The 13,845-nt window shown below is 41.5% G+C and overlaps 1 protein-coding gene across 2 annotated transcripts in view; it reads right to left on the reverse strand.

Moving 5' to 3' along the window:
• Window positions 1–333: 333 nt before the first annotated feature.
• LOC106587232 (CD276 antigen) overlaps window positions 334–13,845 on the reverse strand; it is a 73,348-nt gene continuing 59,836 nt past the window's right edge. For both annotated transcript variants that reach the window (XM_014175426.2, XM_014175427.2), the window contains exons 7-8: window positions 12,273–12,311; window positions 334–1,281 (exon numbers count right to left, since the gene is read on the reverse strand). In XM_014175426.2, the coding sequence (XP_014030901.2) occupies window positions 12,289–12,311 (23 nt within the window). In that variant the 3' untranslated portion in view covers window positions 334–1,281; window positions 12,273–12,288. The remainder of the gene's footprint in view (window positions 1,282–12,272; window positions 12,312–13,845) is intronic.

Genomic DNA, 13,845 nt, shown 5'->3' on the forward strand with positions numbered 1-13,845 from the left:
TCAAACAACTAAGATGTTTGGGATGAATAAGCATCTGCAAGTCCCTAAGAACGTGAGAGCGTAACTGGCAATTTAACACGTCCGGCTAGATCTGCATGTAAATGAAAGATTTGTATTACTTTTCACCATTATTCTTGTTTTCCTCATTATGTAGAGGAGTATAGTCTGCAGATAAATCAGTTCTAATGGAAAAGTGGAGGTATGAATTGTGAGCAGTGTGGCTAATTCCATGGGTAAGGAGATATGTGTAATAATAGAGTGGATCTTGTTCTCCATGAACACACATGCAGTGGCCCTGGAAATGGACGCAATAATTACCAGTGACCACTCGGGAACATTTTCACCATGTCTCTTTAATGCGAATCGGCACCGGGTTCTTTTATGGACGGCTCTGGCATTCATACGCACATTGACATTTGGCACAAGGACTTGCACGAGTACCTGTATACTGTAACAGAACCTATACAATCACCCACCCACCCTCCATCTTGCATTCATAAAACATTCCACCTTGGCAGACAAGAGTAGCTGAGAAGAGTCCATGTTCATTAAAAACCTTACATATAACGCTGCTGTCAGGTCACTGAGAGAACCAGGGTGTATCCCATGCACCATTTGCAGTTTGCTCGAGCTTAGCTGGCATTCAATTTCAATTCCCCCAAGTTATTGAATATACGAGAGCGGTAGACACTGACAGGTACAAGTTACTCCACGGGCAACCATTAATTAGTGAGTCGAGGAGTAAATGGAGAGCTACACAGCTACACTCTGTCTCTGGCAGGTAGGCAGCTAGGGAGACACTGATGGCAGCCTCAGCTTGGTCATCTCTTAAGCTGTTCACTTCCTATTAGAAATGAGATCCTGGGCCTCTCAAACTTCCTACCTCGATACATAGTGAAGAGAAAATGATGTCCAGGTTTGAGACAGGGAGCCTGTCAAATCCAGTGGCCTTCAAGTGGAGCTTCTCTTTAGCCTATTGCATAGAAATGAATACGACTTCACATCCGCGTTCATATACTGCAGCAGTCTTCGTTAACTGAAAAAGTAGCAGGGGCAGGGAAATGTATAGTGCTGTAATAGGATATGATGGGTTTATGTCTTTTTTGGAAACCCAGGAGGAAGTGGTCCTGTAGGGATGGGTATGATGGACTCATCGTCAGCTCAGTAAGGACTGGACACTGTGTGGGTAGGAGACAGTGGAACCAGTCTCTCCGTTGATGGATAGGTGTAGTGGGATTAAATATAAGACTCATCGCTGTCTCACCGTCTGCCTCCTCACTCCTGAAAAAAAAAGAAAAAAAGATTGTGTTAGAGAGAGGGAGGTTGTCAGACCAAAACCTTATAGGGATTTGTGCTATGGAGAAAATACATTACCGAGACACTTTCTTATTCCAACAGGACAATATTACGGTTTGTTCCTTTTGATGACTGCAACATCCCAGTCTTTAGCCACTTGACCTGTTTTCCATATTACAGGTAACTCTTCTAAACTTTTAATGTAGTTTACCGACTCCGGTCCCAATAGACCCCTCCACACCACTGCTAATGCTACCACAGCAAATGAAACTGCTCTCCCTGAATCATTAAACTGGTTGGAGAATTAACTCAGACACATAGGGTTTATAATGGTGCGGCAGGTAGCCTAGTGGTTAGAGCGTTGGGCCAGTAACCGAAAGGTTGCTAGATTGAATCCCTGAGGTGACAAGGCAAAAATATGTTGTTCTGCCCCTGAACAAGGCAGTTGACCCACTGTTCCTAGGCCGTCATTGTAAATAAGTATTTGTTCATAACTGACTTGCCTAGATAAATAAATAAAATAATGTCACACGTGAAGCTCTCCTAGTTTCAGATTTTAAAAAGCAATATAGCAGGGTATAACCGTAGAGGTTCAGTTGATGTAATTAGAGTGGCTTACCCATAGCTACCTGAAACCTACTGCTCTGGACTTCCAATTGAAAAGAAAAGAGTTCTAAAAATTATAATTTGTTTACATTTTTCAGTAAAATTATAATTTAAAGATGTACATGAAAGGAAATATATAAAAAACAAAGTTTGAGGAAGAGGAATACTTAATGCATTATGACATTTTGCAGTAGCCTACATGCTCTATGTTCCAGAAAGGCCTCATCTCTACTTCCTGTCCAAACCTGTCATGCTTATAAAGCTCCTTTTGATTCTGATCTGTCTCGAAGGACTGAGATTGCAGACCATCAGCAGATGTAATACTCTCAAGCGTGGGGTGAATGCTGTCTTGGTCACTTTGGCTGGAAAAATGGCTGCTGCCACTGTTTGGAAACCTCTCTATCACTTCTTAATCATTACATCTTTTCCCCTTACTGTATCTGTGGCACTTGATATATCTCTATGAAGTGGAGAAACTTTAAATAAACCAACAGAGACGACTTGATGAATTATATGAGTCAAAAGAAGTCAGACTGTTGACATCTGAGTCCTGACAGTTTCCTAGAGGTCTCTGTAAACTCGGTGGCTCTGGATATCCATATATATTAAACAGCAGCTCTCCATTTGAAAACTCACTCCAGTTCCCACTTTCCTTGCCTCCTCTCAGAGGGCAGTGCAGCTTGCCTCCTAATCCATCATAAAAATGAACACAACACAATATTTTCACACCTGCATGTTCTCATCGGATTCAACTCTACTTTTAGATATTCCCCCTTTGGAAATGCATGATGTGTGTGTTCAAACAGGGGGTCATTCTTATTGAGTCCAGGACAGCAGCGTCCTGAAATGAATTTCAGAAATGAAAGACCACCCCAGACCTTTACCAAAGGCTATAGAGATTGTTTGGCTGCATATGCGATACGTGCATACACAAAAAAAAAACTCATAGCTTCACGTCAGACTCCTGACTGAATAGACTGGGAAGTAACACAGACTATCCAAACTTGAAGAAAACTTTCTCTCTATCCAAGAGCTCCAGCAGACAGACATCAGGAGGACAGAACCATTCCATCCCACTTCTTCTTAGCAGGTTGAGATGCTGCATGCTGACAGACAGTTTCATTTACAGCCAGTGCAGGGGATTGCACACTAATTTACTCAGGCTATAGGAGACTGTTCACTTAAAGCAGCAGCGTGCTGGGTCCATTCTAATGAACCACTGTAAATCCACACGGCACTCATTTCAGTCCTCATTTGCATTGAAATGGAAGTGCCATATTTCATTGTCTTCCTTGGTAACCTTCCACCACTTATTTATATATTTGGAGAACCCTGTACAGGGAGCCACGGGCCCGCTGTTTTCAGACATTGATGTAAATGACAACAATCTGAGTCATTATCAGAGAACAACTCCAGCTGGGGGATTCTGACATAAACACAGACGTTTCCAGAAGTCAATACGCAGCTTTGGAGAGATCTTAAAACTGACAAGGTAGGCCAGGTTGTCCATAAGGCATTATGAAATACACAGTGTCCTTATAAAGATGTATTGAACACTTCATTTGTATAATTTGTATACATTTGTATAATTTGTATAAATGCATGTGGTATATGCGTTGTAACACTGCTGGTGGTAAGCACACCACAATGAATTATTACAGACATGACATTGATAAATAATACACAAAGTAAACCATTCCGTCATACATTCCCTCCAAGACGTCACAGTCACAGCTTCACTGACTGTCACCTCAATGCAGCCTCACACATCGCACACACGCCAAATAAATGTCATATGCACCTTTCCCCGTATTTTTATTATGTTGTGTGATTTCCCCCCTCAAATTTCCTCCAAGCCCCCCTGGTGTTAATTATCAGGCTTCTTTCCCCTAGAGCAGCACAGAGCTGTGGAAGTGCATTAATCTTGATTCTACACTCCAGTACAAAGCCTTGTTTGAAGAGACTCCTGTGGTAAGCCCCAAAGGCGGAGTGATTCAGAGTCAGAAGAAGAGAGAGGAGAGGGAGAAAGAAAAGAGTCGCAGATCGCTCTGTGTTTACACTGGAAAACCTGGCCGCCTGGCAAAGCAGCATGCAAACCATTCATCCCCTTCTTCCTCAGTGTTATAATCATCATCTGTATGAAGAATATCAAGCTGTGTGTCTGTGATGACATCAGAAGGGACCATGGGCTGTTATGATTTATTGATTTGGTCTGTGGTGGAGTAATGAGGTCACTTTCATGTCATCATCCCATTCCCACGTAGTGGACTGATGGCTGCTGAGTGGACCTGTTGGTGTTCTGGGGACTAACTAGGGGCTCTACGATTAAATCTGACCCATTTCTAAGTTCCAAAATTGTCTCTCCAGCCATGTCATTTAACCTGTTGGGGCTACAGGTTAGCAATGAACCCCGAGACGGGATTGCTAACAAGGCTGGAAATTCAAAACATCAAAAATCTAATAATTTCAATTTCTCAAACAATCAACTATTTTACACAATTTAAAAGATAAACATCTCCTTAATCTAACCACATTGTTCGATTTTCAAAGAGCCTTTACGGCAAAAGCATAAAGTTAGATTATGTTAGGACAGTACATAGCCACAAAAGTACAAACATCCAGTTTCAATTCAAGGTCAGGCGTCACCAAAAGCAGAAACCAGCTAAAATTATGCACCAACCTTTGACAATCTCCATCAGATGACACTCCTAGGACATTATGTTATACAATACATGCATTTTTTGTTCCATCAAGTTCATATTTATATCCAGAAACAGCATTTTACAGTAGCGTGAAATTCAGATTTTTTTCTTCTCTGAAATGCTTCCGGTGAACATAACAAAATTACTATTCGAAAACATTGGTAAAGTATAATATTGTCATTCAAAGAATAATATATTATCATCTCGTAATTGCTACCGAATGGCCAGATCTCAAAATAAAATCACATTTTGCAATAAACTGGGTGCTATGCTAAGAACAATAGGCTATGCTATACAGTTAGCATCATCTAATATCGATAATAACATTGTAAATATCCCCTTACCTTTGATTATCTCCATCAGAAGGCACTGCCAGGAATCCCAGGTCCAGAACAAATGTGGTTTCTTTTGACAAAGTTCATAATTTATGTCCAAATAACACCAAGTAGTTAGCGTTCAGTATGCTCCCACAAAACGTGGTGGGGGGGGTGTAAAATCACGCCGAAAAGCTAAAAAAACCTAGTAAATAATCTATTTACGTTCGTTCAAACATGTCAAACGTTGTTTAGCATTAATCTTTTGGTCCATTTTTAACGTGAAACATCAGTAAACATCAGTAATATTTTCACACAACCTATCCTATGTCTAGATAAACAATTATGACAAACTCACTCTTCTCAGATTTATGCGCAGGCGCAAAAAAATGAAGTGACGACATGTCAACTTCCCTGCATTCTAATTTGCTCTCTGTTTATCATAGACGCTTCAAACAACTTTATAAAGATCGTTGACATCTAGTGGAAGCCGTAGGAGTTGCGAAATGAATCCTTTCTCACTATGGTATCTATAAAACAATGACACTAAATAGTACAGTCACAAAATTCACATTTTTTTGGATCTATTTTTCACAGGTTTTTGCCTGCAATATGAGTTTTGTTATACTTACAGACACCATTCAAACTGTTTTAGAAAATTCAGAGTGTTTTCTATCCGAATGTGTTAATAATATGCATATCCTAGCTTCTGAGTTGGTGTAGGAGGCAGTTATAAATGGGCACATATTTTTTTCAAAATTTCTCAATACTGCCCCCTAGCCCCAACAGGTTTTAATGGTCTGCTCACATTGCTTTTGTGTAATTACAAGGTTTTCAAAGCATGTTCCTTCGTAAAAAATGTAGTATATAGTGAGCCTTGTCCATGGATCCTGTGTAGCTAGTAATTGGTGGGGAATCGATGTTAGTGAATTTTTGAGGCTACTATACTGTTCTGTAGCTGCTGGTCTGCTGCTGGCTGGTCACTCTGCTCGCTCTCATCTAATGTCATCCACATCACTGCACAGACACAGCAGAGACAGCAGCACACTCTCTGACAGACACGTCTATCGCCTTCACCTAGGATTTTATCTTTAATTAACACAGGTCATTCCAGATATTTCCACCAATGGAAAGACAGAGATTGTATTATGATTTCCATTTCAGGAAGTTGTTTTAAGCCTGTGTCGGGTCAAATAATCATTAATTGCACTATCATCACTGTGGCTGAGTGACAGAATTCATGAGAGCTCATTCATTTAAACAGTCACAGTGTCTAGGTTGAGGAAGGTGATCCTTTTGAAACCTTCTAGAACTGCAATTCAGAGCGCCTTTAATGGCAAAAAAATGTTATGCCCTTGATTTCTTATAAATCGTTAGTCCTCAGTTCTAGAATAGATTCTCATTATGAAATATAGTTCTACAGCATTGAGGCACTAAGCCCAGTTTGTCAACACAGTGATACACATCTTTCAGCTCTGACGCCTTTCATTTGGAGCCATGTATTTTCTCACTGCGATTTATAACACTGACTCACTTAAAGACATCTTTGGCTGCGTTTACACAGGCAACCCAATTCTGCTATTTTTGGGGTATTTTGGCCAATCAGATCAGCTCTGAAAAAGATCTGATGTGAAAAGATCTGATGTAATTGGTCAAAAGACCAATTAGTGGAACAAATATCAGAATTGGGCTGACTGTGTAAAAGCAGCCTCAGTCTACAAATCCAGCATATTTGTGCCTATTCCCATTTGGGTATGCTAACTACTCTGTATTTACATTTCTGTCTTCTGTAATTCTCTTGATGTTCTCAACACACACCTTTCCTTTGCTGACAATAGTTTAGCAGTATGTATTTCATTTAGCCAATTTAAAAGAACAGTGTATCAACACAATTATACCAGCTCATAAATGAGATGACATTTGTAAAAGCTGTAAAAATGTCTGAAGGTGTGTACTGTATGCCAGTGGAGGCCTCTATAAAAGTCCCAACCCCAGTAGGACACCTCATGTGGCCAATGAGAGAAGAGACAACAGTGCAGGTGCCAGGCTCCCGGCCCTGTGCCCTGGCGGGGTTGATGGAGGACATGATGAATGCTCTGGAGGAGTATCTCTCCATCCATTTAATGCAAGGGGGATTGGACAGTCAGGCAAGACCAGGGGCATCAGGACAGCAGCAGCGACCAAAGACCCTGAGCCAGGTATATTAAGTGTTGCTGACAGCCAGGTGACACCAGAGCTCTGTGTTGTGTTGACTGCACATGACTCAGTACCATGTCACATGATGGAGTGATAAACAGCCTTCAGGATCCATAGATCACCTGAGACGCTCCATATGTAATATATATATGTACCGCTGCATGCATACCGCAGCCCACCGCACTGTCACGGGGCCCCAAGGCATAGGGTTGTAGTGAGGCAGGAGGGAAGGTGAGTGGTCTCCATGCTGTGTATTACATACCCAGGCTCTCATCTGCATTATGAGTAATCTATGCTAGTTAATTGAGCCCTGAGGCAGTTGGTTTCAATGAAGCCTCCTGTATTTTTTGGGTGCAAAATAGAAGAAAAATAGCTCTCAGAGGAGCGGGGCTCTCTGTCGAGAGGCAAACAGAGCAGAACTCCTGCCGTGTTCAGTAGCTGTCATTGATCAGTGATTCAGTCCCCACACTCCCGCTGCCTGCCACTGCACACTGATATTAAGAGTTTCTTGTCATGAAAATCGTTATTAAGGTAAAAAAAAAAAGTGCAGCCAGCCCAGCAACTTTGGTCCTTGTATTTTATTTTTCTCTGCATTATTATCGGCACTATTCTGATGCGTATGGCTTCGCGCCAAACCTCCCCAAGCAAAGCTACAAAATACTATGCAGTCAGTGATATTCTGAGCAGCAAAACTATCCATCCTAGACCATCCTCCAATATCAATATGATGCAGTTTTTTTGCACATCTCTTTATTGGCTTTTCCTCAGTGGTCATCATCAGGTATCTGGTGCTTCTGCCACTTGGAGAAATGTGCAGTACAGTATTATACGCTTGCAGAGTCATTATCCTGATAAATGGCTGAGACAATAAGCTAAATAATGCACAGATGTGAGGATGAGGAGAGCGAGTCGGAGAGGGTGATTCCATAGCCAACACCTCCCGGGAAAGCTCTAGCCCAGCGTAAGTGTCCTGTCTGACATCATCAACATCAGACGAGCCTCGCCGCGGCGCTGAGACAACAGTAACCTGAGGAGCCGCGTCGCCGCCTGGCGCCTGCCCTCTCCCCAGAAACACCCAAAGGTCACACCGACACGCCAGGCGAAGCTTATTCCTCACCTCACGCCAGCTCTCTTGCTCTCGCTGTCTCTCTCTCTCAACGACGAGCCACGGCACAGCAGCTATACTTGAAATGCTCTAGGAACCATTTCCCATTTTTATATCTCACTTTATTTCTTTGCCTAGTTATCTCTTCCTCATTCTTATAAAAAAGAGAAGAGTGGGGCTCCTCAAAGTGATGTGTCGTCTCTGCTCCCTAAAACAGGACAGAGACAGAATAAGCCCCTTGGCCAACACTGTAAAACATAACAATGAGATAGATTCTTAGAGTGACAGTCCAGAGTTTAAGTGGATATACAGCGGAGAATTAAATCAATATTTTAGAGCTCTAGTAGAAAAGAGGGTTAGGAGGGCCATTATCTAGAGCTAATTGTACCTATAGGGCCTGTCCTATTAGATGTATTAATATCTACTCTCTCATTGGAATTAATTTGTGGTAGTCTACTGGCTGTTGCTGGATGACTAGGCCATATCTGTCTCTCTGCCTCCTCTCGCACATTAACACTCACAGGATTTCCTTTATTCGCATTGTGTCTGGCCTTGACAATACATCCTCCTTCCATTGGCAGATATAATATCAGGGCATGTGTGCTGCAGCTCCCAGTACAATGGGATTCTGAGGTTCTCTTTGCATGACTCATTTGGAGTGATATGTCCTCCTGATTAACATGGATCATTAAATTGTGTCAAACATACACGTTTATACTGCATATCTCACCATGCTATAGCCGATAACAAACGCAATCAGGCTGTCTATTAGCATTTCAGGTAAAAGCCTACTGGCAGACAAGGTGAGAGTCCTCCACAATGAATGACACTTCCCTCAAGGACACACAGTCCGCTGTGAGGAATTACAGGAGATGCTTCACCATTGTTCAATGTTTCAGCGAGCACTCACTACGGCTAATTACTAACCATGGCAACAGCTCTGGATGTGAACACAGTATGGACACACAAGGTGAGTGAATTCCATACCCAGTGGCCTGCAGTTGTATGAAATTTAAGAATGAAGCATAGAAAATAATAATGAATCACATACAAACAGATATATCAAGAAGGTGGTAAAAGGTTTTATGAAAACAAAAATGTCCCATGACACTAAAGCAAGATAATCAGATGCACTGAACTTCCGTTATTTAATAAGACATGCTGCACTATGCATAAATGAGATAATCGATAAAAAAAATGGCCACAGAAATATTAAAATAATTGATTGGTGGTGATTCAGCAGGAGAATATGGTTTACAGGATATCGGCCTGCGACAGTGATAGGACTGAACGTGAAGGTCAGGGCATAGTAATGTCAGATAACCTCACAGGCAGTGGCTCAAATGGCACCCTATCCCCTATATAGTGCACTACTTTTTAGCAGGGCTTACAGGATTCTATACGAAATAGGGTGCCATTTTGGACTTAGAGAGTGACTCTTGGTGCCTCTACTTTATTTGGGGTAGTTAGAGGAAACGAGTTCCTCTGCCCTCTGTCATCATGGCTGGCCCTCTCAGCAAAATGTATTTTTATGACTTGATCCAATCACTGTATGAAAAAAAAACATACTGTAACCGTATATAGACGCACAATAAAGATATTGATATCACTGTCTTGACACCAAATAACTTTGCTTTGCGTTATTACAGCAAGAGAAACATCTGTATTATTTGCATAGTAACATAATATGTGTTTGTTGACAAAGTGTGTGTCAGCTGAAATGCCGTGACAGCTCCTTCACTCCAGCTGGCCCTCGTGATTATTCTCCAAATGTGATGAATAGAAATATAGGGAAACTATCCCATCCTCTTATTAACAGATCCATGTCTTGAACCCCTAAACCTGCCCTATGAAATCCAGCTATTTTATGGATGGAAGGAAAATAAAGAGGAAGCTCCCACACTGCATTCATTGCTTCCTTTAATGTGATAGGTTCAATCTTAATCGGGTAAAAATTGATGGAAAGCTTCTGAAACGCCTCTAAAAATATCCACGAGCAATATCAAACATGCTCGTCATAATGAAAGAGGAAAATATAGATTTCACAGAAAAAGCTGTTGTAACAAAAATGTGCTTGGCATTCACGGCTTTAACCTCCCTCTGTCAGCTAGTGAAGCTTTCCTAAAATAGCCAGAACACGGTTCCCAACCTGGGCTTCCTGGCCTGGGCAGTCCTCTCCTTCAGGCCTAGGCAGGAAGGGTAGGACCAGGGGAGTGAGGTGGAGCCTGACACAGCCTCCCAATGCTTGGCCTGCCGATGGGCCAGCCCATCCCTATCTAAAGACAGGCAGCAGAACAGCGGCCACAGAGGCCAGGCTCCAGTCACTGGGTGATGGATGAGGCCTCACAGTCTGCCACTGCATTACTGCTGTTATCTGTGCATGGTCCACCTGACCCTCACTACACAGAGACAGGCAGACAGACAGATAGATAGATAGACAGAGAGTATACTGCACTGGGCTGTTCTGTTCTGGGAAAGGAAACACACCACACCATCCAGACACTCCATAAGTCTCTCTAGACAGTGTCGTTACACAGCTGCATGGTAGGTAACCATACTGTACATCCTCTTCAGATAGCAAGCTGAATATTAGAAACTGAACGTCAGAGATATTTCTCTGATATTTCAATAGTTAGATAGCTAGCTATTTAGTGGCTTGCTTTTTGAGGAGTGTGTATGTCTACATGGCAGGCAGGGTTGGATAGGTTACTTTCTAAATGTAATCTGTTACTGTTACTATTTACCTGTCCAAAATTGTAATCAGTAAAGTACATTTTGGATTACTCAAACTCAGTAGTATAATCAGATTACTTTCAGTTACTTTTGGATTACTTTCCCCTTAAGAGACATTACAAGAAGACAAACAGGATCCATAAAATGCATTTGGTGTGTCCTCATAGAGGTCTCTTGGTTGTGGTCAGAGAAAGAAATTCAACTTGCATCTTTTCTCAATGCTGAATTAAATGTCATAAAACAGAAAGGTGTCATAATGTATTTTTATTTATTTTCGCAACATCCTTTCTGGATTTCAACATAATCCAAGTAATTATCTAGTTTTTCCAAAGTATCTGTAATCTAATTACTGTTTAGAGTATTTTTTTTTTGTGTAATCAGATTACATGTAACTGATTATATGTAATCATCAGTTACTCCCCAGTCCTGAAGGTAGTGTACTGTACTGTAGGTTGGTGGGCTGAGCCGACGAGCATCATCCCTCCAAATTATTTATACAGTCAAATTCCTCTCACTTTTTTTTACGTGTTAGATAAATACCGTGAGCAAAAGATTGGCATTGTCGAATCCACTAAAGGGAGCAAATAAACTGTAAGAAACAGGTTATAAATAGAGAGACTTGTTGGGGTCACGGAGACTATTATCAACACCTACGTGTCTGTCTGGCTAAGAGAGAGAGAGAACGAGCGAGAGAGAGAACAAGAGAGACAGAGAGAGAGAGAGAGAAAGTTGATGCTTCTCACTTTACAACCAGCATGTCTATTTTTAACCTCCTGTATTCTTGTGTCACTCACGTCTCCCACAGAGACACACAAACACACCTGGTGCTGGCAGGTTAATGAGTCATCGCTCCAATGATTATAGGTCCAATGAGGCCTCAATCTCAATATCTCAATATCAAATCATAACATGCTATAATTGAGGAAAATCACGTGTTTAACATTAATTGGGCTTTAAGGGGGGTTAGGAAGGAGCTGGAACTTCTAATGACATTGCACAGAAATACATTTGTCATGGCAACCAATGGCCCTGTGATTTTGAGAATCAAAATATCAAGACTTTCCCAAATTCCTGATTGTCCTTCACAGAATGAATGCAGCCTGAGGCTCATTACAGAAGCAGTTACCCACAGCCTCTGCAGACCTTGGGGCCTCGAGAGCACGTACTGCCTCCTGAAAATACTTTGCAATCGCTGGAGGGGGAAATGAAATGCGAAGACAACCTGATATGACACACACACAAACACACACACACGCGGACACGCACACAGACACACACACATGAAGGGTGTGCAATGACGTCATCTTATGTGATTCTTACCTGTGTTCTTTTAGCTTTAGCTTTTCAGGGGGGTCATGGCTGAAAGACAGAACAACAGAGGAATATGAGCTTCGTAATGCCAGTAAGACAATTAGGATTATAGAACAATACAACTTTGTACAGTAGAACTGTTGGCTATTAGCAGCTGAAAGTGGTTCCCAGTAGCATGGGATGTAAACATGTATGTAGCCAGCCTTCATACCATCTTTGTAATCTGTGGGTAGGGCTGTTGTGGTGACTGTATTACCGCCACACATGAGCCATGTGACTGTTGAGTCACGGTAATCTCCTTTTATGCACTCTGGACATGCATTAGTAGTACCCAACTTGCTAATGACCATCAGGTCGCTAATGGCCTGGTACTCAGGGCTCTATTGTCCCTCTAACCACTCTGACATTAACGCAAATGAAATAGAAAATCCCATCAAACACATCATCAAAACAGAACGTGCTTTTAAAACCTCACCTCACAATCACCTCACTGTGATTGAACAGTTTGAAGAAAGAAGTTCAACAACAGGTTGAAACTGAGTGGAAAACATGGCCATTGTGGATGTTGTTTCAAAGCCTAACACAATTAAATGGGCAGTGCTTTGTAAGGTGATGATTAATTCAAAACATCAATATGCATATTAGAGTTTATGCATACGCATAGGCCTGTGAGCCCAATCCCCCCCCCCAAAACGGAATTAAAAGAATGATTGTGCCGTTTCTAGTCATCGCCTTCGAGTGTGGACAGTATTATTATGCATACTGGATGAACTAGTTACCTTATGCTATGCACCAAACGCTCTACCCATGAGTCAGGGAGAGAACGTACAGGCCTAGGCGACGCTGTTGGTTAATTGATTGTGCAGGATGGCTTACAGAGTTAGCCTACAATTATAGTGCATTTGTATTAGATTTTGAATAGCCTAGTAATAGGGCATTTTTTTATATTTAATTAATAGGCTTTACTTTTAGCTACAGAATAATTCATTCCTTTCTCCATCACGCAGAGAGAGGAGCTGTCAACAGTTTAATGAAATAGGTTTCGGTGTGAATACATGTTACTATCAATGTTCCTGATCCAATTTCACTAGGTTTCCCAAATGAAACACTTGGTAGCTGTAGGAACAGGGTTGGAGAGAGCATGGCATACAGAGTTTGGGCCGAATATCACCTGTCGCGCAGGTGATAACCAGAGTAGGCTGAAAAACGAACCAGTGTGAAAACGGCCTCTATTCGCTATTAGAGTGCATATGGATGACCTGAACAGAGCGCAAGCCTTCTTTGCTACTTTCTCAAACATCAATAGCCTATAGTCAGTCGTATAATGCAGCGCCATATTTGATTTGTTTTCTAAGACATTCTAAAGTTTGTATCATTCACAACTAAAGTTGCCAAATAACTCTAAATCTAGTGTATCTGACCTGTTTCAAATCACTTTTACGCCCAACATAGTCACTTCATATGCGCACTCGCTCCGGAATGAGAAAAATATCCTTTCTATTTTATTCAGCTAAGTTAAATTATATTATTCTTACTATAAAATCATATAATATACAATAATGGTGCAGGACCTATCAGCATA

This window comes from Salmo salar, chromosome ssa26, assembly GCF_905237065.1.
Source record: "Salmo salar chromosome ssa26, Ssal_v3.1, whole genome shotgun sequence".
NCBI classification, from domain to species: Eukaryota; Metazoa; Chordata; class Actinopteri; order Salmoniformes; family Salmonidae; genus Salmo; species Salmo salar.